The 23,933-nt window shown below is 46.9% G+C and overlaps 1 protein-coding gene across 5 annotated transcripts in view; it reads right to left on the bottom strand.

Moving 5' to 3' along the window:
• The window catches only part of slc7a2 (solute carrier family 7 member 2), a 264,753-nt gene that overhangs the window by 45,191 nt on the left and 195,629 nt on the right, over window positions 1-23,933 (bottom strand). For 3 of the 5 annotated variants that reach the window (XM_085970771.1, XM_085970758.1, XM_085970766.1), the window contains exons 7-9: window positions 22,631-22,767; window positions 9,957-10,059; window positions 8,720-8,934 (exon numbers count right to left, since the gene is read on the bottom strand). In XM_085970771.1, the coding sequence (XP_085826897.1) occupies window positions 8,720-8,934; window positions 9,957-10,059; window positions 22,631-22,767 (455 nt within the window). Of the gene's footprint in view, window positions 1-3,978; window positions 4,311-8,719; window positions 8,935-9,956; window positions 10,060-22,630; window positions 22,768-23,933 lie in introns of those variants that run through there. The other 2 variants (XM_085970772.1, XM_085970773.1) reach the window with 2 other exon arrangements.

Raw genomic sequence — 23,933 nt, 5'->3', positions numbered from 1 at the left:
ATCAAAGAGCAATGAGGTGGGGTCACAAGGGGTCAAATATTGCAGATGCTGGGGTCTGTATGAAAAACAAAAAAAGACAAAAAATGTTTGACTGCTGTGATTATCTCTCTGCCGAGGTGTGATAAATGGCAGTTGGAAAGGTTACCTGTAAACATCTGACATGATTCTCTGACTATATAAGCTGTGTCTTTATGCATTTCTCCACTTCACCTGAAGAAGGAGCAGCGCTCCGAAAGCTTGTGATTTCAAATAAAGCTGTTGGACTATAACCTGGTGTTGTGTGGCTTCTTACACTTATATACCTGGAATAGTGGGAGGAGTCAGCCGAGGCATGTCCAGACCTGTACCTAGTGGAATACACATTACACATACAGACAGGTATACAGTGGTTTACCACATTCACCCCTTCTTTAAAAATGAGTCCGGCGGGGTGAAGTGTATTTAAAAGTTCGTGTATTGGAGTCTCTCCGGAGGTCTTGTCTGCCGCTGTGATCGACGTGGCGACGGCAGGGGTAGTGGAGCTTCCGGCGTCACGTCCCGTGTAGGCTGGGGCCCTGGAGTGTAGTCCTCGTGGGTGACGGTCCAAGGCGAGGGTTGGATATCGGGTCGTGGGGGGGGGGGGTGGTAATGGGTAGTGGGTTACAGCGGTCCCCGAGGGTGCGAGGTCTCGTATGGAGACTGTGTCCTCCCGCCCGTCCGGGTACGCAATGTAAGCGTACTGGGGGTTGGCGTGGAGGAGGTCGACCCTCTTGACCAGGGGGTCCGTTTTATTGGCCCTCACATGTCTTCTCAGTAGTACCGGCCCTGGGGACGTCAGCCATGGCGGTAACGATGTCCCCGATGTGGACTTCCTTGGGAAGACAAACATTTTCTCGTGAGGGGTGGCATTGGTGGCAGTGCAGAGCAGTGACCGAATCGAGTGGAGCGCATCGGGGAGCACCTCCTGCCAGCGGGAGGTCGGAAGGCCCCTAGACTTTAAGGCTAGTAGGGCGGCCTTCCAAACTGTTGCATTCTCTCTTTCCACCTGTCCGTTCCCCTGGGGGTTGTAACTGGTGGTCCTGCTTGTGGCTATACCCCTAGCGAGCAGGTACTGGCGGAGTTCATCACTCATAAACGATGAGCCCCGGTCGCTATGGATATAGCTGGGGAAACCGAACAGGGTGAAGAGGCTGTTCAGAGATTTAATGACCGTGGCACTGGTCATGTCCGAGCAGGGGATAGCGAACGGGAAACGGGAGTACTCGTCAATGATGTTGAGGAAGTACACATTGCGGAGGAGGGGAGAGGCCCTTTAAAATCGACGCTCAGGCGTTCGAAGGGCGGTTGGCTTTTATCAGGTGGGCTCTGTCTGGTCTATAAAAGTGCGGTTTGCACTCAGCGCAGACTTGGCAGTTCTTGGTCATGGTCCTGACCTCCTCGATGGAGTAAGGCAGGTTGCGGGCCTTGATGAAGTGGAAGAACCTGGTGACCCCCGGGTGGCAGAGGTCATTGTGGAGGGCCCTCAGCCTATCGATCTGCGCGCTGGCGCAGGTGCCACGCGATAGGGCATCTGGGGGTTCATTGAGCTTCCCAGGCCGGTACAAGATCTCGTAGTTGTAGGTGGAAAGTTCGATTCTCCACCTCAAGATCTTGTCATTTTTGATTTTGCCCCTCTGCTTGTTGTTGAACATAAAAGCAACTGAACGCTGGTCAGTGAGCAGGGTAAATCGTTTTCCGGCCAGGTAGTGCCTCCAATGACGCACAGCCTCCACAATAGCCTGGGCCTCCTTCTCGACCGTGGAGTGTTTGGTCTCCGGGCCCTGGAGGGTTCGTGAGAAGAATGCCACAGGTCTCCCCGCCTGATTAAGGGTAGCGGCCAGGGCGAAGTCGGACGCATCGCTTTCCACCTGGAAGGGGATGGATTCGTCCACTGCGTGCATGGTGGCTTTGGCAATGTCCTCCTTGATACGGTGGAAGGCCAAGCGGGCCTCTGCCGTCAGGGGAAAAGAGGTGGATTTGATCAGCGGACGGGCTTTGTCTGCATAGTAGGGGACCCACTGGGTGTAGTAGGAAAAAAACCCTAGGCACCTCTTCAGGGCTTTTAGGCAGTGGGGCAGTGGGAGTTCCATAAGGGGATGCATCCGGTCCGGGTCGGGACCGATGACCCCGTGTTCCACAACACAGCCAAGGATGGCGAGGCGGTCTGTGCGGAATATGCACTTCTCCGTGTTATATGTCAGGTTCAGGAGTTGGGCGGTGCGGAGGAATTTCTCGAGGTTTGCGTCATGGTCCTGCAAGTCATGGCCGCAGATGGTCACATTGTCTAGGTAAGGGAAAGTGGCCTGCAGCGCGCTTTGATCAACCATCCGGTCCATCTCCCTTTGGAAGACGGAGACCCCGTTGGTAACGCCGAAGGGAACCCTAAGGAAGTGATAGAGGTGGCCGTTTGCCTCAAAAGCAGTATACTGGCGGTCTTCAGGGCGGATGGGGAGCTGGTGGTACGCTGATTTCAGGTCAATGGTCGAAGAGACGTGGTACTGCGCGATCTGGTTGACCATGTCAGCTATGCGGGGGAGTGGGTAGGCGTCCAGCAGGGTGTAGCGGTTTATTGTTTGGCTGTAGTCGATGACCAGGCGTTGTTTCTCGCCGGTCTTAACGACCACAACCTGGGCTCGCCAGGGGCTGGAGCTGCCCTCAATAATCCCCTCCTTCAGGAGCCGCTCCACTTCGGTTTTGATGAAAACCCTGTCCCCGACACTGTATCGCCTGCTCTTTGTGGCGATGGGCTTACAGTCGGGGGTGAGGTTAGCAAACAGTGGGGGGGGTGGGACTCTGAGTGTGGAGAGGTTGCATCTGGTGCGCGGCGGGCAATTTGGAGGCTGCTGGCTGCGGACTGTGAGTGGGGGGAGGGGGCCACCATACGCCATCGTAACGCTTTTGAGGTGGCACTGGAAATCCAACCCCAGTAGGACGGCAGCGCAGAGGTCGGGCAGGACCAGGAGTTTAAAATTATTGAACACAGTCCCGTCTACTACTAGTGTCACCACGCAGTAGCCGCCAATGTCCGCTGACTGGGACTCGGAGGCCATAGAAATCCGTTGGTGCGCAAGCAGGACTGGGAGAGAGCAACGCCGCACCGTGTCGGGGTGGATGAAGCTCTCTGTGCTCCCGGAGTCAAAAAGGCAGTTTATTGCATGGCCGTTTACCTTAACGTCCATTTTGGACCGAGCTAGTTGGTGCGGTCTCGTTTGGTCCAGCGTAACAGAGGCCAGCGTAGGGGTCGGTGTGTCGCTGCGGGTATCAGATGGGGGGGGGGGTTGGCGGTCTGCTGCGTCCCGGCTGGTGTCCAAGATGGCGGCGTCCATGATTCCCATGTGGCTGGAGTCGTCCAAGATGGCTGCTGCTGCGGTGGTTCGCACATGGCTGGGGAGGCCCAAGATGGCGGCCCGCACGGCCCACACGCGGCGCTGTTGGGGGCCCAAGATGGCGGCTCGCCCGGCCCACACGCGGCGCTGCTGGCGTTCGGGGTGGTTTTGGTCTTGCAGACGCTGGCGTAGTGTCCCTTTTTCCCGCAGCCCGAGCAGGTCGCATTCTTCGCCGGGCAGCGCGCTCTGGGGTGTTTGGCCTGGCCACAGAAGTAGCATTTCTGGCCTTGGGGTACTGCTGTCTGGCTTTGGGACACTGCTGCGGTAGTTGGGCCGTTGTTGGGCTGTGGCTGGGGTGGGACGGTGCTATGGGGCTGTCCTACCGTGTCCCAGGTTGTCGTTCCCCGCGGCGTCCACGTTGTAGAGGAGTGGGCATCCATGCCCCGGTAGGCTGCGTCCAGCGTTAGAGCGGTTTCGGAGGCTTTGTCGAGGGTGAGGTCACTCTGCTCCAGCAGTCGCTGTCGGGTGTAGTTGGACCTGTGGCCCGCTACGAAGGCATCCCGGATCAGTTCCTCCGTGTACTTAGCGGGCGTTACCGCCTTACACCCACAGGCCCGGCCAAGCACGGACAGTGCTTGGAGGTATTCCTCAGTCGATTCCCCAGGTTGTTGCTTGCGACTCCCCAGAAGGTGCCTGGTGTATACGTCGTTCACAGGGCGCGTGTACTGGGTCTTGAGGAGCTGGAGGGCGGCTGTGTACGAGGGCGGCTGTGTACGAGGTCGCGTCCCGGATGACTGAGTACACTCGGTGGTTCACCTTGGAGATCAGGACAGACAGTTTGTCCGCATCCGTTTCGACCGCAGTGGAGGCAGTCAGGAATGTCTCGAAGCACGTGAGCCAGTGAGCAAACTTGTTGGAAGCGTCCGCTTCCCGACTGTCCAGGTCCAGGCATGCTGGTGTGAGGATCTTCTCCATTATAAAAAATTTAGTTAATAAAATTGATGCGCCATCAATTACTCAAAAGACTGAGGTTAAGCGAGTAACAATCAGGCTTTTATTAACTAAAGAATGAAGGTCTTGTCTCGAGTGGTCGACCCGTCCAGAATACTAAGGGACTGGGAGGTAGTCACTTATATACCTGGAATAGTGGGAGGAGTCAGCCGAGGCATGTCCAGACCTGTACCTAGTGGAATACACATTACACATACAAACAGGTATACAGTGGTTTACCACACAGCCCAACTAGTCTGTGCTAGCGTTTATACTCTACACGAGTCTCCTTCCATTCCATCTACCTCATCTCAGCCTTTTAGCATATTTTCTATTCGCTTTTCTCTCATGTACTCATCTAGTTTCCTTTTGAAAACATCTAAACAATTTGCCTCAACCACTTCCTGTGGTAGCAAGTTCCACATTCTAACCACTCTGAGTAAAGAAATGTCTCCTTATTTCCCTATTGGATTTATTAGTAACTACAGTAAACTCTCGTTTAAACAGCACCTAACTATCCGGAATTCTCTAATAACCGGTAAAATTCAGGAGTAGGTTCAGGAACCCAAAGGTAAGTTTTACTGTATATTTGTGACTGTGTAACCGGGGTTCTCGTACCTTTTGCCATGTAAACATGGCTCCTGCACCTCTGGTTGTGTAACCGGGTCCCCTGTACCTGTGGCCGTGTAACCGGGTCCCCTGTACCTGTGGCCGTGTAATCGGGGCTCCAGCACTTGTGGCCGTGTAACCGCGGCTCCTGTACCTGTGGCCGTGTAACCGGGGCTCCAGCTCTTGTGGCCGTGTAACCGGGACTCCTGCACATGTGGCCGTGTAACCAAGTCTCCTGTACCTGTGGCCGTGTAACCAAGTCTCCTGTACCTGTGGCCGTGTAACAGGGACTCCTGGATCAGTGGCCGTGTAACCGGGGTTCCAGTACCCGTGGCCATGTAACAGGGACTCCTGGATCTGTGGCCGTGTAACCGGGGCTCCAGTACCTGTGGCCATGTAACAGGGACTCCTGGATCTGTGGCCGTGTAACCAGGGCTCCTGTACCTGTGGCCATGTAACAGGGACTCCTGGATCTGTGGCCGTGTAACCGGGGCTCCTGTACCTGTGGCCGTGTAACAGGGACTCCTGTACCTGTGTAACCGGGACTCGTGGATCTGTGGCCGTGTAATCGGGGCTCCTGTACCTGTGGCTGTGGCTGTGTAACTGGGGCTCCAGCACTTGTGGCCGTGTAACCGGGACTCCAGTACCTGTGGCCGTGTAACAGGGGCTCCTGCACCTCTGGCCGTGTAACCAGGATTTCTGCACCTGTGGCTGTTTAACGGGGCTCTCGTACCTTGGTAGGTATACCTCTCCGTTATCCGGAATTTTTAATCAACCGGCACCATCCCGGTCCCGTAGGTGCCGGATACGAAAGAGTTTACTGTACCTTTTATTTATGGCCCCTAGTTTTGGATTCTCCCACATTGTCACCACATCTACCCTGTCCAACCCATTCATAATTTTAAAGACCTCTATCAGGTCTCCTCTAAGTCTTCCCTTTTCTAAAGAAAAATGTCTCAACCTGTTCAATCTTTCCCGATAGCTGTAATCTCTCAGTTCTGGTACTATCCTTGTAAATCTTTTTTGCACTTTCTTCAGTGCTTCTATGTACTTTTTATAGTCGGGAGAGCAGAACTGGGCACAGTACTATAAGTACAGCTTGATCGGGATCCTATACAAGTTTAACATAATTTCACTACTTTTGAATTGTATACCCCTAGAAATAAATCCCATTGCTTTGTTAGCATTTTTAATTGTTTTGCTGACCTCCGATGCTGCTTTTAATGATTCGTTCACCTGTATCCATTGATCCCTTTGCTCTTCTACCCTATTCAGTTTCTTATTTTCTAAGAAATAAAGTAACAACAACGTGCATTTATATAGCGCATTTAACGTAGTAAAACGTCCCAAGGCACTTCACAGGAGTGTTCATAGAATCCATAGAAATGTTACAGCATGGAAGGCTGCCACTCGGCCCGTCGATCCTGTGCCGGCTCTCGGCTAGTCCCACTACCCCACCCATTCCCTGTAACCCTGCAAATTTTTTTCCTTCAGACACTTATCCAACTCCCTTTTGAAAGATAAAATTGAGTCTGCCTCCACCACCCTTTCAGGCAGTGCATTCCAGATCTTAACCACTCGCTGTGTAAAAAAGTTTTTTCTTACGTCGACTTTGGTTCTTTTGCTAGTCACCTTAAATCTGTGTCCTCTGGTTCTCGACCCTTCTTCCAATGGAAACAGTTACTCTCTATCTACCCTGTCCAGACCCCTCATGATTTTGATTATCACACAGAATATGACACTGAGCCACATAAAGAGATATTAGGGCAAACAGGTAGGTTTTAAGGAGTGTCGTAAAAGGAGGAAAGAGAGGTAGCGAGGCGGAATGGTTTAGGGAAGGAATTCCAAAGCGTAGAACCTTGGCAGCTGAAGGCATGGCCACCAATGAGGGGCCAGAATTGGAGGAGCGCAGATATCTTGGGAGGGTTGTAGGGCTGGAGGAGGTTACAGAGATAGGGAGGAGTGAGGTCATGGAGGGATTTGAAAACAAGGATGAGAATTTTTAAAATGAGACATTGCTTAACCGGGAGCTAATGTAGGTCAGCGAGCACAGGGGTGATGGGTGAACGGGACTTGGTGCGAGTTAAGATACGGGCAGCAGAGTTTTGGATGACCTTAAGTTTATGTAGGGTGGAAGATGGGAGGATGGCCAGAAGTGCTTTGGAATAGTCAAGTCTAGAGGTAACAACGGCATGGATGAGGGTTTCAGCAGCAGATGAGCTGAGGCAGGGGTGTCGACGGGTGATGTTACGAAGGTGGAAATAGGTGGTCTTAGTGATGGTGCAGATATATGGTCAGAAGCTCATCTCCACTGCGCAGGGAGGGACCGCGAATATGGGCTGGATCCCGGCTCTGCTGAGATTCCGACCCAGTTGAACCAAACCCTTAAATTCCAGTTGGGTGGATCTTCTGCCCGTGTTCCCTAGGTCAAGGGTAATATCAGAGGGAGTTCCTAAGCTTTCTTGGGAAATTCCTCCCTTTACTCATTGAAATGCCTCAGTAGAACTCATGCCAGTTGAGACCCTATGCGCGTAGTGGGAGGCTTTCTAAAGGCTTCAAATTTCACTGGAGTAAGGTCATTGATCCTGGAGTGGATCGATCATCATCTCTCCTTGAAGTGGCTCCACAGGGAACTGAAGAGTTTCAGCAAAAAGAAATCCTTCTCAGCCATTTGAGCCTTCGGAGAACCCCACTCTGCTTTAGAAGAGCGGATTGGCATGGGCTGGGGTGTCTGCTGCTTATGCAGCCTTGCAGGTTTCTGTAGCCCACCCAACTATGCAAATGACCCCATCATCAAAATTTGCTTTGGGACCAGAGTCCTGAACAAATGTTTTTTTTTCCCACTTAGTCATTTCTGGGCTCTGCCTTTGGAAGAGTGATTGAGTTGCCCTTAGATACACTTATGCGCAAACGGTGCATGTTTGGGTGGATGGCCCAAATCTGTAAGGGCGCATTAACGGTGTCTGCCTGGAGAACTATTGGAAAATTGAGAGTGCCCTGACACAGGTTTTAAATCTAATTGAATCAAGCCAAGTTAAAAAAGAATGATTGGAACTTTTAAACTCTTAAGAGCCCGAAATTCCACCCTAGGCCTGGCCATATCTTTAATTAATTGCTGGAAGGGTCTGGAAAATGGGGTGGATCCCAGTTCTGCTGGGACTCCACCCCACGGAGAGAAGGTTAGGATATTCCGGTGGCCTTTATTGTAGATATTTGGTAAATTTTTCTTCTTTCCCCAAAGGTGCACAGTGGTAGTCCTCTAGAGGTACTTCTGTCCCTCTGTGATTGATGAACTTTCCCTGAAACATTGTGAGGCCTTTCTAAGGCCCATAATGGACTTTGTACGGACACTCGGCAGACATGAATTCCATTGAGCCCATCAGGTAGGGTACTGAGTGGAATTTTGTTGAGGAAGCACAGGAACCCCCCTCCACAACCAACCCCTCAACACAAGGGTGGGGGGGGGGGGGGGGGGGGTGAGGGAGACGAGAGAAAGATACATCCTGCTCTCTCACCACAATTTCCCAGGTTCCTCTCTATAAAGGTGGAATTCCAGTGGAACACTGACAATTGAACCCAGCCTGAGTGCAAAACTTCCAAGTCCTTAGATTTCAAGAATTCCAATGGTCAGTTTTTAATCTTGCTTTGATCCTAAACGATTTAAATTCTCTGTCATTTTAACAAAACAATGACAGAAAATTAGTGCTATGTTTCCTGGGCTCCACAGTACAGAAATAACATATCTGTTCATAATAAAAAATGTTTTCAATGTTTACCTATAAGCCCAACACAGCCATATACTACAGTTGATGTTTGTTCTGTTGGGACCATGGAGGGATTCAGTAATGATGAACAGCTGAAATCTTGATTTTTGAGCATGGCCACATGGGAGTCAGATACATTTCCGTCTAATTCACCATCTTCCTCAAGTGTGAGGTTCTCTCTTTCGGAAGAGCATTTTTGTTTTGTATAGACTGAATCTGGCTGATACCTAACAAGTTTAAAACAAAATATAATTTAGAAACAGATTAAGTTCATTTAAAAGCAATAAAAGTACAGGCTCCCAATTTTGCAAACCCAACGTACAAATACAAGTTTGATGGTATGCTTTTTATAGTACTTCTTCTGATTGTTCATTTCAGTACCATCTTCAGCCAGGGCAGCAAAACTGACCACACCACAGGCATCTCGAAGGATTTCATAACATAAAAACATAAGAAGTAGGAGTAGGCCATTTGGCCCTTTGAGCCTGCTCCACCATTCAGTAAGGTCATGGCTGATCTTCTACCTCATCTCCACTTTCCTGAACTATCCCCAGATCCCTCGAGTCCCTTAATATTCAAACCTCTATTGATCGCATCAAGGACATTTCTTGATCACCCAACAGGAAAACTAGTGGAAGGGAACCTCTTCCTCAACGGAACCAATTATCTAATGCACGAATAAGTTCCCTCCCAGTTTTAAGTCCTCCCTCCCCTCCTTTTCAAGAGGTAGTGGATTCATGCTGGGTACAGTTCCACACAAATCAGAGGCCCTCTGGTATCTCAGCGAAATGACCATTCTTCACATTGTGCCTAGGCTATTTTTTAAGTTATGCTTAAATTATACTTTTCTAACTATTCCACATTTTCAAGCCAATTTTACCTATGCTTAAGTTTAAAGTGTTTCACTTACTTTACTTCCTCTGCCTTCCTGCTCCAACCATCTAATTTGGAATGCGAGTGGGGGAGGGGTTATGGATAGCCAGAGCATTGTGGGAGATATTGCAGGAGCACTAAACCTGTGAATGGATGCCAACTTGTGCTTGTAATAACTACATTTAAGGCCAATTAGACCAGCAAACAAGGAGTATTTTCTGTCAAGTGGGGAACTTGCTCATAAAATATTTGCATAAACTGAAAATGAATTATTATGACACTGTATTATGCTTGAAACCTTCTCTGATCACAGTGGTGAAAACACAAGTACTGTCTATTGAACATGGGATATTGCACAGAAGGCATAAATACCTACCTGAGGAGGAGTACACATGCTGCTACCAGAGTGTATGCCAGGAGTGTCCCAATAGACATCATATCCACCAAGGCTTTAAGGTCAAACAGGAATGCCATGACAGCTGCCAAAAAATCACCAGGATGTGAACAGTGGTGTTAAAACAAAAGTCTGTGGCTTGTGTGGGAAAAGACATACTAGTCTTGAAATGACTGTTGCTGATATTAATGGATGATTGGTTAACATATATTCAGGAAACATTCCTGTCCGCTGTTTTAACACAGGCGCCAATCCTTTCATTTTAAATGAGTTAACGCCGCTGCTAAAAGAGCAAATACACGAGTATCATGCTAACTTGTTAAGTGTTCTTCAGTAAATGTAAGTTGTATAGCCATTTTAGCCTGACTTGCACAACTGCCGTGCAATTTTAGAAACCTCTTCAAAGTGCAAATGGAGGTTACAGTGTCAATAAGTTTGTTCAACAATTCTTCTTTAAAGAGTTAATGACACACGTGGGAATACACAGAACTAGCTTACAGTAATGATTTAGTTCTGCAGTGTGTTTCGTAAATGTTTAAATCATGCTAATCATTACAGCCTATTGTCACATGCAATTAGGGGAGCTTCAATTATAGCACACAATATGGGTTTATCTATACTGCTGTCATGTTGATAGATTGTGTCTTAGTTCTAATAAAAGTATACCACAATGAGTTAAAACATCCAATAGGTTAATTAATTAATAAAATGTTAAATTAATAAATTTAGAAGTGTTATTGTTGGTGCTAAAATTGATAGGCAAGGTAGAATGAATGGTTTGCTGGTGTTTGGAGGTAACCAATGCCCCAGGCAATAATTAAGTATCAAACATTAAGACATATTTAAACTTAAAGGAAACATCCCCAATCATGCTTAAATTTTCTAGCATGGCCTTTATTCACAGGTAAACCTGAAACAGTGATGGAGATTAAAATCTGGATTATGGATCCCAGCCAGATAGAATTCCACGAAAAAATTATGTGTAATGGATTGGAAATGAAGCTGGTCTTGTCATGAGAACAGCTTAAACTGCTTGATCTTCAGGTAAAATTTTGAAACTGTAATTGGGAAATAAGAAATATCTAATTCATAGGTTTACTACAAATTTCTAACATACATTGCTATTTTGATCATGTGACACAATAAGGCAATGCTTTCCTACCACATAATTAAAATAGCAAATACAAAACCCATTTCCTGCTCACTCGGCCCTATTCCCACTAAACTGCTGACCACCCAACTTCCCTTCCTGGCTCCCATGTTAGCTGACATTGTTAACTCTCCTCAGGTACTGTCCCTCTCTCCTTCAAATCTGCAATCATCACCCCCTCCTCAAAAAAACCCTGACCTTTCCGTCCTTGCAAACTACCGTCCCACCTCCAACCTTCCTTTCCTGTCCAAAGTCCTTGAATGTGTTGTTGCCTCCCAGAACCATGCCCATCAGACTCAATGGGCTGGATTTTGCCAATGGGAAGCTTTTGGAGGTGGGACTCCCACTTGTCGGGTTTCAGTCCCGCCTCCATCGACTTCTGGCCAACCCACGCTATTTTCCCTTGATTGACCTTGTTAAGCCCGCCCAGCAGGTTTAGCAGGCCAATTAAGGGAAAGCCGGTGACAGAGAATGTCAGCGTACGATGTTTCATCTGTCAAAAATAATTGTCATCATTTGACAGCTTTGAGAAGCTGTCAAACACTGACATTCTCTGTTGTTTGATGAGTCCTTGTGAGCAGAAATCAGATGGATGTTGCACCAGAGAATCTCTGCCGGTGAGATGTCCGAGTTGCCGGTTCCCCAACTGTTGAAGCCTGCAGGAGGAAACAAAGGTAAGGAAACATTTTCTATCACTTTTCACTCACCTCACATACTTACCTCTCCACACTTGCACCCATTACTCACCTCTACAATGCACTTTTGGACCGCGCAGACCCACTGCTCGCCTCAGTGACCCTGGTGGGGGTTTCACGACGTAAAATGGGGATAATCCTCTTAACTATCTGTTAACAGGCAGTTAAGTGGCTGTAATCCCCTACCCGCCTCGGGGAGGCGGCTCCCAGCGTGGGTCGGCTACTCGCCTCCTGGGAAGATGGCATGGAGGCGGGATGGGTACCCGCCCCCAGATTCTGCCATTTTCTCGGCAGTCCCACATCCAAACCCGTCTTCCCAGGGCTGGCAAAATTCCCCCCAATGTCTGAATCCCTCCAATCAGGTTTCCGCCCCGCCACAGTACCAAAACAGCTCAAAGTTACAAATGACATCCTATGTGATTGCGACAAAGGTAACATATCCCTCCTTGTCCTTTGCAACCTGTCTGCAGCCTTTGACACGGTTGACCACACCATTCTCCTCCAACGCCTCTCCACCGTCGTCCAGCTGGGTAGGACTGCACTCGCCTGGTTCCATTCCTATCTATCTAATTGTAACCAGAGAATCACCTGCAATGGCTTTTCTTCCTGCTCCCACACAGTTACCTCTGGTGTCCCCCAAGGATCGATCCTTGGCCCCTCCTATTTCTATATCTACATGCTGCCCCTCAGTGACACCATCTGAAATCAAAGCGTCAGTTCCACACGTACGTGGACAACATCCAGCTCTACCTCACCACCACCTCTCTTGACCCCTCCACTGTCTCTAAATTGTCAGAATGCTTGTCCAACATCCAGTACTGGATGAGCAGAAATTTCCTCCAACTAAATATTAAGAAGGCTGAAGCCATTGTCTTTGGACCCCGACACAAACTCCGTTCCCTAGCCACCGACTCCATTCCTTTCCCTGGCAACTGTCTGGGGCTAAACCAGACTGTTCCCAAACTTGGCATCATATTTGACCCAGAAATGAGCTTTCGGCCACATATTCGCGCCATCACTAAGACCGCCTATATCCACCTTTGGAACATCACCCGACTCCGCCCTTGTCTCAGCTCATCTGCTGCTGAAACCCTCATCCATAACTTTATTACCTCTTGACTATTCCAATACACTCCTGGCTGGCCTCCCACATTCTACCATCCGTAAACTTGAGGTCATCCAAAACTCTGCTGCCCGTGTCCTAACTCGCACCAAGTCCCGTTCACCCATCATTACTGCGCTTGCTGACCTACATTGGCTCCCAGTTAAGCAGCGCCTCGATTTTAAAATTCTCATCCATGTTTTCAAACCCCTCCATGGCCTCACCTATCTCTGTAATCTCCTTCAGCCCTACAAATCTCTGAAATATTTGCGTTCCTCTAATTCTGGCCTCTTGAGCATCCCTGATTTTAACCGCTCCACCATTGGTGGCTGTGCCTTCAGCTGCTAAGGTCCTAAGCTCTGGAATTCCCTCTCTACACAATCCCCTGGACCTGATGGCCTACACCCTAGGGTGTTAAAAGAGGCGGCTACAGAGATAGTGGATGCATTGGTTTTGATCTTCCAGAATTCCCTAGATTCTAGAACGGTTCCCATGGATTGGAAGGTAGCAAACGTAACCCTGCTATTCAAGTAAGGAGGGAGAGCGAAAACAGGGAACTATAGGCCAGTTAGCTTGATATCAGTAGTAGGGAAATTGCTAGAATCTATTACAAAAGCAAAATACTGCGGATGCTGGAAATCTGAAATAAAAACAGAAAATGCTGGAAATACTCAGCAGGTCAGGCAGCATCTGTGGAGAGAGAAACAGAGTTAACATTTCAGGTCGATGACCCTTCGTCAGATGGACCATCACATGGTCAATCTCCGATTCTTCCATTCCCTTCCTCGACTTCTCTGTCTCCATCTCTGGGGATAGGCTATTGATAAACATTCACTACAAGCCCACTGACTACCTGGACTACACTTCCTCCCACCCTGCTTCCTGTAAGGACTCTATTCCATTCTCCCAGTTTCTCCGTCTCCACCGCAGCTGCTCTGACGATGCCACCTTCCATACCAGTGCTTCCGACATGTCTTCCTTTTTCCTTAACCGAGGATTCCCCTCTACTATGACTGACACGGCCCTTGACCGTGTCCGTTCTATTTCCCGCACTTCTGCTCTCACCCCTTCCCCTCACTCCTGGAACCACGATAGGGTTCCCCTTGTCCTCACCTTTCACCCGACCAGCCTCCACATTCAACGGATCATCCTCCGCCATCACCAGCGTGATCCCACCACCAAACACATCTTCCCCTCACCTTCCCTTTCAGCATTCCGAAGGGACCGCTCCCTCCGCGACACCCTGGTCCACTCCTCTATCACCCCCAACACCCCTTCCCCTTCGCCCGGCACCTTCCCGTGCAAGCGCAGAAGATGCAACACATGCCCTTTTACCTCCACCCTTCCCACTGTCCTGGGCCCCAAACACTCCTTCCAAGTGAAACAGCGATTTACTTCTACTTCTTCTTGCAATTTAGTATACTGTATTCGCTGCTCACGATGCAGATTGGGTGACTGCTTTGCGGAACACCTCCGTTCAGTCCGTAAGGGTGACCCCGAGCTTCCGATCGCCTGTCACTTTAATTCTCTGCTCCACTGCCACTCAGACCTCACTGTCCTCGGCCTCTTACATTGTTCCAATGATGCTCAACCTAAGCTCGAGCAACAGCACCTCACCTTTCAATTAGGCATTTTACAGCCTTCTGGACTCAACATCGAGTTCAACAATTTCAGACCATAACCTCTGCCCCTATCCTTTTTTTTCATTTATTTTATTTTTTAATTTAAATTTATTACCCAGTTCAGACGAAGGGTCATCGACCTGAAACGTTAACTCTGTTGCTATCTCCACAGATGCTGCCTGACCTGCTGAGTATTTCCAGCATTTTCTGTTTTTATTTATGCTAGAATCTATTATTAGGGACATGGTAACTTAGAAAATCATAATATTGGGCAGATTCAACACAGATTTATGAAAGGGAAATTGCGTTTGACAAATCTGTTGAGTTTTTTGAAGTTGTAACCAATGTAATCTAATTTCTTTTTGGCACTGAACGGCCCGTTTAAGGGGCTGCATGGGCCATTCAAAATACCGCACATGTGCAGTTTTTGAATTGAAAAGCCGGCAAGCCAGCTGCGCGGGATCTCTGGAGCACTGTGCAGCCGAGCAGCTTAAAGGGAATGTTACTTGTAACTAGCAGGGTCGATAAGGGGGAACCAGTGGATGCAGTGTATTTGGATTTTCAAGTGGTTATTTCACAAACTTAGGGCTCATGGGATTGGGGGTAATCATAGAATGGTTACAGCACGGAAGGCGGCCATTCGGCCCATCGAGCCCATGCCGGCTCTCTGCAAGAGCACTTCAGCTAGTCCCACTCCCCCGCTCTTTCCCCGTAGCCTTGCAAATTGTTTTCCTTCAGGTACTTATCCAACTCCCTTTTGAAAGCAGTGATTGAGTCTGCTTCCATCACTATTTCAGTCAGTGCATTCCAGATCCCACTCGCTGAGCAAAAAAAGTTTTCCTCATCTTGCCTTTGGTTCTTCTGCCAATCACCTTAAATCTGTGTCCTCTGGTTCTCGACCCTTCAGCCAATGGGAACAGTTTCTCTCTATCGACTCTGTCTAGACCCATCATGATTTTGAACACCTCTATCAAATCTCCTCTCAACCTTCTCTGCTCTAAGGAGAACAACCCCAGCTTCCCTAGTCTATCCACGTAACTGAAGTCCCTCATCCCTGGAATCTTTCTCGTAAATCTTTTCTGCACCCACTCTAAGGCCTTCACATCCTTCCTAAAGTGCGGTGCCCAGAATTGGACACAGTACTCCAGTTGAGGCCGAACCAGTGTTTTATAAAGGTTCATCATAATTTCCGTGCTTTTGTACTCTATTGCCTCTATTTATGAAGCCAACGATCCCATAAACTTTTTTAACTGCTTTCTCAACCTGCTCTGCCACCTTCAACGATTTGTGCACATATACCCCTAGGTGTCTCTGTTCCTGCACCCTCTTTAGGATTGTACCCTTTAGTTTATATTTCCTCTCTACATTCTTTCTACCAAGATATATTAGCATGGATAGAGGATTGGGTTTCGCAGGCTGCAACTAGTAGGGTGCCACAAGTGTCAGTGCTTGGGCCTCAGCTACTTATAATCTACATAAAGACTTAGATGAGGGAAACAATTGCAATGTATCCAAGTTTGCTGATGATACAAAGTTAGGTGGGAAAGTAAGCTGTGAGGAAGATGCGAAGAGGCTGCAAAGGGATTTAGACAGGTTAAGTGAGTGGGCAAGAACATGGCAGATGGAATAGAATGTGGAGAAGTGTGAAGTTATTCACTTTGGTAGGAAAAATAGAAAAGCAGAGTATTTTTTAAATGGTGAGAGATTGGGAAATATTGGTGCTCAGAGGGACCTGGGTGTCCTTGTACACGAATCACTGAAAGCTAACATGCAGGTACAGCAAGCAATTAGGAGAGAAATGGTCTGTAAGCCTTTATTGCAAGGAGGTTGGCGTATAGGAGTAAGACAGTCTTGCTGCAATTATATAGGGCTTTGATGAGACCACACCTGGAGTATTGTCATAGAGTCATAGTGTCATAGAGTTATACAGCACAGAAAGAGGCCCTTCGGCCCACCGTGTCCACGCCGGCCATCAAGCCCTGTCTATTCTAATCCCATTTTCCAGCACTTGGTCCGTAGCCTTGTATGCTATGGCATTTCAAGTGCTCATCTAAATGCTTCTTGAATGTTGTGAGGGTTCCTGCCTCTACCACCCTTTCAGGCAGTGACTTCCAGATTCCAACCACCCTCTGGGTGAAAAAGTTTTTCCTCAAATCCCCTCTAAACCTCCTGCCCCTCACCTTGAAACTATGCCCCCTGGTTATTGACCCCTCTAAGGGGAAAAGTTCCTTTCTATCTACCCTATCTATGCCCCATATAATTTTGTACACCTCAATCAGGTCCCCCCTCAGCCTTCTCTGCTCTAAGGAAAACAACCCCAGCCTGTCCAGTCTCTCTTCATAGATGAAGCGCTCCAGCCCAAATAACATCCTGGTGAATCTCCTCTGCACCCTCTGCAATGCAATCACATCCTTCCTATAGTGTGGTGACCAGAACTGCACACAGTATTCCAGCTGTGGCCTAACTAGCATTTTGTACAGCTCCATCATAACCTCCCTGCTCTTATATTCTATGCCTCGGCTAATGAAGGCAAGTATCCCATGTGCCTTTTTAACCACCTTATCTACCTGTCCTGCTGCCTTCAGGGATCTATGTACATGCACACCAAGGTCCCTCTGATCCTCTGTCCTACCTAGGATCCTACCATTCATTGTGTATTCCCTTGCCTTGTTAGTCCTCCCAAAATGCATCACCTCACACTTTTCAGGGTTAAATTCCATTTGCCACTGTTCTGCCCATCTAACCATCCCGTCTATATCGTCCTGTAGCCTGAGGCTTCCCTCCTCGCTATTTACCACTCCACCAATTTTCATGTCATCTGCGAACTTACTGTTCATACCTCCTACATTCATATCTAAATCATTAATGTACACTACAAACAGCAAAGGACCCAGCATCGATCTCTGCAATACACCACTGGACACAGGCTTCCAGTCACAAAAACAACCTTCGACCATCACCCTCTGCCTCCTGCCACCATGTCAATTTTGCATACAATGTGCCAAATTGCCCTGGATCCCTTCTTGACCAGTCTCCCATGTGGACTTTGTCAAAAGCCTTACTGAAGTCCATGTAGACTACATCAACTGCACTACCCTCATCCACACAGTTAACCCCTCGAAAAATTCAATCAAATTGGTCAGACATGATCTCCTCCTGACAAAGCTATGCTGACTATCCCTGATTAATCCCTGCCTCGCCAAGTGGAGACTAATTCTGTCCCTCATAAATTTTTCCAATAATTTCCCTACCACTGATGTTAGGCTCACTAGCCTGTAATTCCCTGGTTTATCCCCCCTACCCTTCTTGAACAATGGTACTACGTTAGCTGTTCTCCAGTCCTCTGGCACCTCCCCTGTGGCCAGAGAGGTTCTGAAAATTTGTGTCAGAGCCCCTGCAATCTCCTCCCTTGCCTTACACAGCAGCCTGGGATACATGCAGTCAGGGCCTGGGGATTTATCCACTTTTAAGCCTGCTAAAACCGCTAGTACCTCAATACTAATTTGTTCAAGTATATCACAATCCCCCTGCCTGATTTCTATGCCTACATCACCCTTCTCCATAGTGAACACAGATGCAAAATATTCATTTAAAACCTCACCTACATCTTCCAGCTCTACACACAGATTGCCACTTTGGTCCCTAATGGGCCCTACTCTTTTCCCTGGTTATCCTCTTGCCCTTAATATACTTATAAAACACCTTGGGATTTTCCTTTATTTTGCCCGCCAGTGTTTTTTCATGCCCCCTCTTCGCTCTCCTTATTTATTTTTTAAGTACCCCCCTGCACTTTCTATACTCCTCTAGGGCTTCCACTGTTTTTAGTCCTTTGTATCTGCCAAAAGCCTCCCTTTTTTTCCTAATCCATTCTTGTATATCCCTTGATGACATCCAGGGTTCCCTGGGCTTGTTGGTCCCACCCTTGACCTTTACGGGAACATGTTGGCGTTGAACTCTATTTCTTTTCTGAAAGACTCCCATTGCTCTGATGTGGATTTTCCTACAAGTAGCTGATCCCAGTCCATTTTGGCCAGATCCTGCCTTATCATATTAAAATCGGCCTTCCCTCAATTTAGAACTTTTATTTCCGGTCCATCTTTGTCCTTTTCCATGACTACCTTAAATCTCACCAAATTATGGTCACTGTCACCAAAATGCTCTCCTACTGACACTTCTACCACTTGCCCGGCTACATTCCCTAGAATTAGGTCCAGTACCGCCCCCTCTCTTGTAGGACTTTCTACATGCTGGCTCAAAAAGCTCTCCTGGATGCACTTTAAGAATTCCGCACCCTCTAAGCCTTTCACACTCTGACTATCCCAGTTAATATTGGGGAAGTTTAAATCCCCTACTATTATTACCCTATTATTTCTACACTTCTGAGATTTGTCTACATATCTGTTCCTCTATTTCCCCCTGACACTCCCAGCAAAGTGCTTGCCCCCTTTTTGTTTTTAAGTTCTATCCATATGGCCTCATTAGAGGAACCTGCTAAGATATCATCCCTCCTTACAGCAGTAATTGACTCTTTCATTAATATTGCGACACCCCCTCCTCTTTTACACCCCCCTCTGTCTCACCTGAAGATTCTATACCCTGGAATATTGAGCTGCCAGTCCTGCCCCTCCCTCAACCATGTCTCTGTGATAGCAACAATATCATACTCCCATGTGTTCATCAACACCTTCAATTCATCTGCCTTACTCGCAAGACTCCTTGCATTAAAATAAATGCCATCCTGCCTTGCCATACTCCCTTGTGCTGTTACATATTTGCTCTGCCTTCCAGGCTGACTTGTTTTTTCCTCTATATTTGGCTGTGCATCACCCCCTACTATAGCTCCACTCCGTATCCCATCCCCCTGCCAAGTTAGTTTAAACCCCTCCCAACAGTACTAGCAAACCTCCCCGCAAGGATGTTGGTCCCGTTCCGGTTCAGGAGCAACCCGTCCGACTTGTACAGGTCCCACCTTCCCCAGAAGCAGACCCAGTGATCCAGGAAACTAAAGCCCCCCCTTCCTGCACCAACTCTTTAGCCACGCATTCATCTGCTCTATCCTCCTATTCCTATACTCACTAGCACGTGGCACTGGGAGTAATCCAGAGATTACAACCTTTGAGGTCCTGCTTTTTAATCTGCTACCTAGCTCCCTAAATTCTTGTTGCAGGACCTCATCCCTCTTTCTACCCATGTCGTTGGTAACAATGTGAACCACGACCTCTGACTGTTCGCCCTCCTGAAGTCACGTCTGCGGCCACAAAAACATCTATCTGTTCCCCTTACGATAGAATTCCCTATCACCTATCACTATTGCTCTCCACTGTATTGTGTACAGTTTTGCTTTCGTTACCTAAGGAAGGATATACTTGCCTTAGAGGGAGTGCAACAAAGGTTCACTAGACTGATTCCTGGGATGAGGGGAATGTCCTATGAGGCAAGATTGAGTAGACTAGGCCTATATTCCCTAGAGTTTGGAAGAATGAGAGGTGATCTCATTGAAACATATAAAATTCTTAAGGGGCTGGGCAGGGTAGATGCTGCGAGGATGTCTCCCATTGGCTGGGGAGTCTAGAACTAGGGGTCACAGTCTTAGAATAAAGGGTTGGCCATTTAGGACTGAGATGAGGAGAAATTTCTTCACTCAAACAGTTGTGAATCTTTGGAATTCTCTACCCCAGAGGGCTGTGGATGCTCAGTCGGTGATATTTTCAAGACAGAGATCAATAGATTTTTGAATACTAAGGGTCTCAAGGGATATGGGGATAGTGCGGGAAGGTGGAGTTGAGTTAGAAGATCAACCATGATTTTATTGAATGGCGGAGCAGGCTCGAAGGGCTGAATGGACTACTCCTGCTCCTATTTCTTATGTTCTTAAATCTCGTCACCTCTCTTTCCTCCTTCAAGATGTTCCTTAAAATCTAACTCTTTGACCAAGCTTTTAGTCATCTGTCCTAATATCCCCTTATGTGGCTCGGTGTCAAATTTTGTTTCATAATGCTCCTGTGAAGCACCTTGGGACGTTTTATTACATAAAAGTGCTATATAAATGCAAGCTATTGTTGTAAACTGCACACATCACTGTGCGCACAATGAGTCAATCACCATAATAAACGTGTGACACTCTAATACACTAATTTACTTCACACGTCTCTATGAATGACTCCAAAAAAAATAACAGAAATAAAATTAGACCAGATGTTTGAGGTCTGTTGTCCTAACCACTGAAATCCGTCAGTGTGCCATATTTCTTCCTTTTCAACAAACTCCTTCTAATCAATGCGATATCTGCATACAACCATGATAATCTGTGTTGCAGTACATTCCCTTCCCCCTGCCACACCAAGTAGTTCCTACAATAAAATCATAAAAACTGCATGAAAAAAAAAGTACAAATTAAAAAAGGGAATGATGCCGTTAAAAAAGTTGCTGTTTGGTCGTAATATGCTGTAAGAACTGGTTATGTAGGTAGAAGCTTAGTCAGGGTGTTTGGTTCTATTTTACTGAGGTAGGTTTATGTGAGTCAGCTGTGTTAAATCCAAAACACTTGCATGCAGACACAGCAAGGAGTTGTCATGGCTACAGTGAACTTGCTAAATGTAAGAGATTAAAATGAACAAACTTTAAAACATATGGCTAGAGCTAAATGGCCTGTTTTGGGCTATACTTGTGAAGAGCCCATTTTACTTCTGTTGGTTCACCTATGAACCTAATTTTTTATCAATTAGAATGTCTTTGGGGTAGAAATTGATTTAGGCCTGTAAATTTTAGCTTATCCAAAGCCTATATCTTGTCCCACACCAACTCCCACTCACCCATCACCTCTATGCTCGCTGACCTACATTGGCTCCAGCACCTCAAATTTAAAATTCTCCTCTTCATGTTTAAATCCTTTCATGCTCTCACCCCTCCCTATCTCTGTAACCTCCTCCAGCCTTACAACCCTCCAAGAGCTCTGCGTTCCTACAACTCAAACCTCTTGTGCATTCTCCACTTCCTTTGCCCCACCACTGACTGCTGTGACATCAGCTATCTCGCCCTAAGTTCTGAAATTCCCTCCCTAAACCTCTCCACTGCACTCTCCTCCTTTAAGACGCTACTTAAAAACGACTTTTTAACCCAGCTTTTAGTCACCCTTCCAAATATCTCCTCTGGCTCGGCATACATTTTTACCGGACTACCTTTTTGTGAAGCACCTCTGAATCATTTTTCTATGCTACACAAATTGTTATTGTTGTTGTTCAGGGGCCATCAACCATTTATGTACTACTGGCGCTCGAATTCCCAACCCTGCAAATTTAGCACATTGCCACTCATCACGTGGTGGGAGCATTTGAAAAGTGTTTAAATAAGCTGAACATAACCTTGATGAACAATAATCCCAGCAAGGACCACGTTATCAGCCCCATGTGCATTCGGAAACCCAATAATCTATCTCAGGCACCCATCACAAGATATGGTATTAAAAGTTAAATACTATCAAATGGAACCATGCGCCTTCAAATCCCTGGGATTAATGCCCATTAGAATTAATAACATTTGTCAGATTCTGCAGAGAAAGTAATTCAATGAGCTGCAAAACACTTTTATGTCAACACCAGTTCGTTCCAGAATAGACACAACTGGGTCATTGTGAAAACATATGACTTGACATTGACTGGGAGGATTTGATATGTCTGCTCTGGCTGTTTATAAAAAGGCCATATTTTAATCTCATCACCACTGTTTAATATCCGTGTGAACAATTACCACCAGATGCGAGGTATGCTAGGTTATTTTTAAACACTTTTTTTTAAAGATACCTTTTCTCTCAGAAGGTATTTTCATTTCATGAATTTAAGTATTCTCATTTTTTTTAATCCACTTATAATATAAAGGAGATTACAATGTCTGCTACTATAAATTTATTCTACAGAATTGCAATTGCTGCTTCTTAGAACCTGGCATACCTACTTGCAGTACAATCCTCACCACCTGATTAATGAAGGCACCAGGACTCTGCATGCTTCAGGGAATAGTGCATCAAGCCCAGGCATGCTTATCGACAGATGAGGTCCCTTCGGGGGAAGGGACAAGTTGCATCAGCTTACCAGAGATGACCCCTGATGCCAGTGTTGAAGCAACTGGTGTCTGCCTCTTACTCACTTTTGCCAGAAAATTGAACAGTAAACCATCCTGTGCCATTGCAAACAGAATTCTGGGTAAAGGGAACATAGACCCCAACAGGCTAAAAAGAAAAAGGTCAAAGTTCAAATAAAAACACATTCAGTGTTATATACTTATAATGGATACATTTAGCAAATGCAGAATTGCCAAAGTCAATGGTCAGGTCACCTTTATATCTTTGATGAATTGTCTTTTTGTTCATTGATGTGCAGAATGTTAAAGGGACACATTTCCACTTTGGGTGGAACAATCAAGCACTTTCAGGTGCTGACACAACATGGTTCATTTGGACAGTAAAACTCTCTCTACGCCATTCTAACAACTTTGCTTAACCCCTAACTCAGAAGACTACCCTCTGGTGCAAAATGCAAATTAGTTCCCTTCCCACACCAGCTATCTTTCGGGGCTCACTCAATAAATGACAATTTACACTGAACCATTGGTAGTTTTTGTGCTGTTGGACTGCAACTATTAGGAGCTGGGTTGAGATGAGCCAAACTCATTACAGGTAGTACAAGTGATAGCTTTGCAACATTTGTGTGCTGTCAGAGGAGCCTTGCATTATTTGAAACGGTTGCAAGCTAACGGGGTAGTGCGCACCTAAATTTCTGACATGCATTCTTGGCTGCCAGGTCTCTTTGTATGCAGCATAAATTCAGAAAATTATCTCTTTGCCACTAGTTCGGTTGGTTTTCATCCCATCAATCTGGGTTGAATTTGGGTCAAATCACTAAAGTAGCGACACAGGTTAACAAGGTCATAAAAAAAGCAAACCAAGCACTAGGGTTTATTTCTAGAGGGATAGAATTGAAAAGTAGGGAAGTTATGCTAAACTTGTATTGAACCTTGGTTAGACCACACTTGGAGTACTGTGTACAATTCTGGTCACCATATTATTAAAAAAGGATATAGAGGCACTGGAGAGGGTGCAGAGAAGATTCACAAGGATGATACCAGAAATGCCAGGGTATACCTATCAGGAAAGGATGAACAGGCTGGGTCTCTTTTTGCTTGAAAAAAGAAGGCTGAGGGGGGACCTAATTGAAGTCTTTAAAATTATGAAAGGTTTTGATAGAGTGGATACAGAATTATTCCACTTGTGGGGAAGAGCATAACTAGAGGCCATCAATACAAGATAGTCACCAAGAGATCCAATAGGGAATTCAGAAGGAACCTCTTTACCCAGAGAGTGGTGAGAATATGGAACTTGCTACCACAGGGAGCAGT

This window comes from Somniosus microcephalus, chromosome 2, assembly GCF_052327205.1.
Source record: "Somniosus microcephalus isolate GS21.2 chromosome 2, FLI_Smic_1.0, whole genome shotgun sequence".
Lineage (NCBI taxonomy): Eukaryota > Metazoa > Chordata > Chondrichthyes > Squaliformes > Somniosidae > Somniosus > Somniosus microcephalus.
The sequence above is the reverse complement of the archived record's forward strand: the minus strand, read 5'-3'. Positions and strand labels throughout refer to the sequence as shown.